A 6,283-nucleotide genomic window follows, 5' to 3' on the forward strand; every position below is an offset into this window, starting at 1 on the left:
CTATAAATGGAATGGGCTAGGCCCAGGAGTAACTTTGGACCCAATTCATATTCATAGTTGAGCAAGACCCAAATTATCATGGTGGAAGAAATATTGTTAAAACCTCAATTAGTTGTTACTACTTATCAATAAAATATGGAATGAAAAAAGGAAGTAGCTTGTAAGCATTATGAGTTTGAAAATCTCTCAAGTGAAACTTCACTTAGGCTCAAATAATTTTAAAAATATGGTGTGATATTATCGCTTTAGATCGAATTTACATGTTGTCCACTAAAATGTCTCACAACATTAAAAGTATTCAACATCTTATAAATACGTATTTATTTTTTTACATTTTTACTATCCAAGTGGAATATGTTTCACGCACACCAAACAATCTCTTGCTTACACTAGGTTCCACATGATCCATCATAATTCACAAGCTAATTTGGAGATAAACTATGTGTCACCCACATAAACCTAATACTTATGGCACCTAAGTTTATTAGCTTCATTTTCGTGTCTTCAAACGCTATACCTATAGGTAGCAAATCGTCTCGTAGATGATCAAAGACACTAAGTCGTGCTCCATGTTTTCACTACGTCATTTTTATATTTGTTTTTGTGAATCATCGATTCAGACACCAGTTATTAAGATCAAACAATCAAAGACACACGTAACATAATGTGACATTATCCACTTTAGATCACACTTTTCCACCCAAATATGCTTTACACTAATAAAAGTATTGATTACTCTATGTAGAATCATGAAACTTCCTAGAGAAATCTACAGTATATGCAATCTTTGTCATGATTCATTAGGGAATTAGTAGACCCAATAAATACCAAAAATTATATTGTCTTTTTATGTGTGCAACGTATGTAATGCTGTCATAGCATAAGACAAGGACCACCTTAGCATACCAAATGCCAAAAAACCAAAATTGTAACGTAAAAAAAATAAAGTCCATATGTCACCAAATAAAACCAATTTGTAAAAAGGAGTAATATGTGGAAGGACAAGTGTATATCAAGACTTGTGAACCCAACTTTCAATTTGGAAAGTTGTGATAGATATGTATAATCATGGTTGGAACTTGGAACTAGTGTAGTTCTAGCATATACAATCGAATTCAATAATTTTAATTCAAATTTTGTATTTATCTTATGTATAATTATTTAGTCTAGAACTTAATAACTTAAAAAAAGAAAAAGTTAGAGTTACGAACTCATAAACATCAAATTTTGACTCTAATTTTATGTATAGAGTCATACTACTAAAGCCTATGCTTTATTTCTTTTGATGTAACATAATTTTTTTATTCGATTTAATTCATGTGATCATGTTTGATTAAACGTAAAACTCAAGATAAATAGAACCTTAAAATTTCATTAACACACTTATGGAGAAAGAAATATATGTAGAAATACTGGATGTCATGATTTTCAAGAAGTCACCAAAGTAGTTCATTCCTATTTAATTTAAAATTAGGAGTGTCATACGAAGATTGCATCTAATTGAGTAACTATCACACTCAACTAGTCCAATTCTAAACTAAAAAAATTAATCAGTTAAATGCAAAACTTTGTACGTGAGGTTTGTAAAAGAATCTGATCACAAAGGTCTAATATTAATAAGGATTTATAAATGTTCAAAATCGATCACGTCTATCCTCCAATAATGCAAATTAATTTGTACTCTTACGATAAAATAGGATCACAACAATATTAAATTTGGTCCTACTAATGAATCATATGTTTTATTCTAAGGAGTATATTGTTCTTACTCATATTTTATCCATATTTTAAATGGATTATTTACCCCCATGATCTTACTCATATTTTATCCATATTTTAAATGGATTATTTACCCCCATTTTATTGTGGATTTGAACCATAATTTAAATGAATTTTGATCAAATACGATTTAATTATAGACGAGTTGATCAAGTCAAGCATACAAAATGACGACGAAAATGATCTCTTATATTTGAAGTATATGCCAAAAGGATTCTTAAATATATTATTGAATTGTTTTTATTTTTAAAATTTGTCAAAATAATTAACAAATTATTAGATTTAACCGCCAAAAAGAAAACAACAAATTCGCGTTAAGGTCTTAAAAGTTTACAACAACAAAATAAAATTAGCTAATCAAATCCTCCAATTTGAATTCCTATAATTACATTACCAAAGCCTTAAATTTTAGTACAACAAAATACATTGTATATGTGCATAATTGCATGAACAAAATCTTGTTAACTTTTTTTTTTCTTTTGCTATTTTAGTCCCCAACCAAAGAATAAATGCCCTTTCCACCTCAATAATCATGACAATTTTTTCCAAATTGTCTTCAAGTTAATCTATGAGCATTCACATTTTACCCTTCCACTATTTACCCAGTAAAACCCATATTTACTGTTTGGGTCGGGTACCGAATCCCAAACGGGTCGGGAACCAAATTCGTATGAGAACTCGGAAACCCGGTTGAGTTCTCTTGGAAGAAACCCGGGTTAACGCTGTTAAGTCGTTGAGCTCTAACACTGCTTTCTACTTCTTGATCAATTCCTCCTTCAAACTTAACTTCACCGTGAAAATTTAACGCCGTTGAATTGGCGAAAAATTCGTTAAAATTATTCAAGTTGTTGTTGTGATTGTGATACTGATTTGTGTTCATAAGCACCGGAGTTTGATTCCCCGGTGCTGGAACTTGATTTCCGGAAGCTAATTCCGGAAATGAGTTCAATCCCGCTATAGTGGCCCAATCAAAGTTCCCAGAACCCAATTGTTGAAGATTGAGCTTTTCGTCTTGTTGAAAATTCCTAATGGAATTCACTCTAGGTAATGAGAAATATCGATCTTCAATTGCTGGTAGAGATTCCAGCATATCGTCAAATTGAGATGAGGATGACGATGATGAACCATGGTTTATATCCTTGCTCTGTAAATCAGAACAACTCGGTTTTTGCCCACCCTTCTTGTAAATCCTACATAGAACCCAATCGTCGAGCTGAAAAACATAACAAAAGAAAATAACTATTAATGTCAAATTCAGGCTAAAATTTCAAATTATGAACTGATGAGAGATATACCCTTGAACTTCGACTTTTCTTTGTAGGTTCACTGAGTCTGTATTCATGCATAATCCAATTCGTTTTAGTTCCTTTAGGTGCTTTACCAGTATAAAACACTAAAGCCTTTTTGATTCCAACTTTTCTACCTTCCGTAGTAATTATTTTATCAGTTCCAGTTGCTTTCCAATAACCAGAACCAGCTACTCTGTTCGGTCTAGATCCATTTGGATACTTCCGATCTCTTGGACTGAAGAAATACCATTCTTTTTCTCCAAAAATCGCCTTACCTATACAAATTCAACAATATCAAAATAATTAATTACTTAATCAAGTTGTAAAAACACTCGAATTAATTTGAAAAAACTTACTTGGAAGAACCCATGGATCGAATTTGTACAGATCAATTTCTGCAATAATTTGTAGAGAAAAATCATGACCAGCAACTTTACGGCATAAATATTGAACTAAAAGCTCTTCATCAGTCGGGTAAAACCGAAACCCGGGTGGCAAGCTTAGCTGTGTAAGAGGATCCATTTCCTGAACACCCATTTTTTCTTACAAGTAAGCAAAATGTAGAGAGAGAAGAAAAGTATTGCAAGTTTTTAGGAAATTGTAGAGAAGATAAATTTAGATTTTCTGAAATTTCTTAAATTGTGAGCTATGAGGTTGTTTATATAGACAAAAAAAAAAAGAAACTCGGTGTATTAAGCTTTTACTATGTATAGGATTCGAGGAAAAAGTCATATAGTTGTTAATCTATTGTATTGGTTGTTATTGTGTCGTTTAAACTTTATCAAGGTAACGATGAAAAAATCTATTTTATGTAACAATTAATTTGATGGTATTGTGTCATTATTTTAATATTTACTTCATATTTTGTCTTTATTTATTATTTAATTTATATTTCATATTTTTTATTATATATCTGTCTCGTATCCTATTTTTCTTATATATTTATCATTTAAATTATAAATGTGTGATATTATATAACGACGAAAAATAATATAATATGATATATTATAACAACTATTCAAACAAAATGTAAATATTTTATTATTTGTAGGGTTTGAAAAAGAGGACCACGAGTAAAAACGAATAATACATTCAAGTAAAAACAAACTTAGATAAATACTAGAGATAAGTACGGTCGTCCTTTTCGATGGTACCCAATTTTTTATTTTTTTTGGTTTTTCATCGGTGTTCGGAGTCCACATTAGAGTTTTGAATAAATTTGAATCGCACACTGCAGGATCAGTTTGGGATAATACTCCCAACGTGATTTTCTCCATATCTAAAGCTCGAACCCAAGACCACGGGATGAAACACTCCCATCAGACAATCCAAAGTTAATAATGGGTTAAAAAGTTGACACGTAGTAAAGGTTCGATATTATCAATTGGCCGACCTTATCTAATGGTAAAAATGAGAGTACAAAGTGCATGATCCATAATAGCTAAGGAAGAAAATGAATTTATTTTTAGAGAGGGTAAATATTTATATTAAGTAAAATAAATATAATAATATATAACTTTATTATAATTAAATAGTTAAATATAAGTAGTTATGTGTCATCAAAATAAACAAATGTTTTATAAAGTTAGCCACCGATCATCAATTTAAATGTGTGTTATCATATTTAAAATATAAAAGTTTTAATTAAAATTATTAATTTTATTGAATGTGCAATATCAACAATTTAGATGCACGTATGTGTCGAACCAATTAAATATATATTAAAATTAAAGAACCATTTGTTAGTTTTTGAAAAAGAAAAAAAAAAGATTAGGAGTAATAACTTGGACTTTGGGTTTATGAGTCTAAAACTTTTTAACATAGAAATAATTTAAATAAAGTTGTTGAGTTCTATCTGCATGTTAGTTTTATCTGAAATACTGAGGTAATATTTTATCCTTTAAAATAAATCAAAGCAATTGATAGATCGTACTCGATATTTTTTTGATTTTAGATATTATTAATTTTCTATATTTTTTTAAAAATAATCACTGGAAAGTTATCTTTTTTCATGCATGGGCTAAAAACACATCGGCGAAAAAAAGGAGGGAAAAGAGTAGATGAGGAATCGCTTTTTGTGATTCACGTAATAAATTTTACTTATATGACTATATTTTTACTTAATGCACATATATAGCACGTTAAAAATATATATATAAATCAATTGTTGGTGAAAAGAAGTTGGTGTTAAAATAAATGTAACTTTTATTTAAATGTGAAAGATGAATTTTACTTTTTGAAGATAAAAAATCAAGATAAATAAATAAAAGACACCTCAGTTGCACGCATACAACTCAAATATTATTTGTTGAGTAATAAAATAACTTTAATTTTGCGACTTATAAAATAAAAATCTCTCGAAAATAAAATGTAGGACAATTTTTGTTTTCATTATAAGGGAATGGGCAAAGGGAGTGCAGACAAAATGTATTGTAACGGTGTCACAATCGGTGACACGTCACACATTTTTTTTAAAAAAAAAATTGTATTTTGGCTTGGTTTTTATTTCGATTTTTTTTCTAATCACTCTCTAATCCTAACTTTATTTTATTTTTGGGTTTTCTATGGTGAAGATCCAAATCAAAAAGTGACTACTATTTATTATGGTTGGAGGAATCAGGATGATTTTAATTGCAGTCATATTGAAAAATAATTTTAAATTGCATTTTTGATAATTTTTTTAGTTAGTACAATACAATATGTCCATTTTTAATTGTCATCGTTTCCTTTTTTAGAGTCAAACTATAAAAACTTTGATTAATATTTTATGATGTATTTTTCTATCACATTGATATGCAAAAAATTGAACTTATAGTATGTTTTGTATAGTTTTTGAATATCTATTTTTTTTTGTTTAAAATATTGAATTAATGTAATCTAATTTAACTTTAAAAATTAGTTAAATTGTCTTTCAAAAAGTGCAACATGACAAATAAAAATGGATCGAGGGAGTTATTAGAATGGAGAGATTGACGATGATCATTCTTTTATGCAAACCCAAAAAAATCATTTTTATAATATGGTACTTTGTTTTGTGCCCAATTATTTTGAACTAAAATCGTGTAAGGTCAATTAATGAAAAATATATATATTTTTTTTTAAGTTTAAACATGAAATTTCTTGTTAGAAGCAAAAGGTAGAGTAGAAAAATGAGTTTGATGAAACTTAATAATTTTAGTCTAAACACTCCTTATTAAAATTAATATATTTGATTA

At 28.8% G+C, this 6,283-nt stretch overlaps 1 protein-coding gene across 1 annotated transcript; it reads right to left on the minus strand.

Annotated features, from left to right (window-relative positions):
* Window positions 1-2,123: 2,123 nt before the first annotated feature.
* LOC125875629 (NAC domain-containing protein JA2L) lies at window positions 2,124-3,840 on the minus strand. The gene is made up of 3 exons (XM_049556626.1): window positions 3,425-3,840; window positions 3,075-3,343; window positions 2,124-2,992 (listed from the first exon to the last, which is right to left on the minus strand). Exons 1-3 carry the CDS (start codon window positions 3,603-3,605, stop codon window positions 2,378-2,380), a joined length of 1,065 nt encoding a protein of 354 aa, XP_049412583.1. The 5' UTR covers window positions 3,606-3,840; the 3' UTR covers window positions 2,124-2,377.
* Between the last annotated feature and the right edge of the window lie 2,443 nt (window positions 3,841-6,283).

The sequence above is a fragment of the Solanum stenotomum genome, chromosome 9 (assembly GCF_019186545.1).
Source record: "Solanum stenotomum isolate F172 chromosome 9, ASM1918654v1, whole genome shotgun sequence".
Lineage (NCBI taxonomy): Eukaryota > Viridiplantae > Streptophyta > Magnoliopsida > Solanales > Solanaceae > Solanum > Solanum stenotomum.

Coding starts and splice junctions, on each gene's coding strand:
- LOC125875629 (XM_049556626.1), bottom strand. CDS start 3,605: ATGGGTGTTCAGGAAATGGATCCTCTTACACAGCTAAGCTTGCCACCC. Junction 3,344..3,424: donor CGATCCATGGGTTCTTCCAA/GTAAGTTTTTTC, acceptor GAATTTGTATAG/GTAAGGCGATTTTTGGAGAA. Junction 2,993..3,074: donor AGAAAAGTCGAAGTTCAAGG/GTATATCTCTCA, acceptor TATGTTTTTCAG/CTCGACGATTGGGTTCTATG.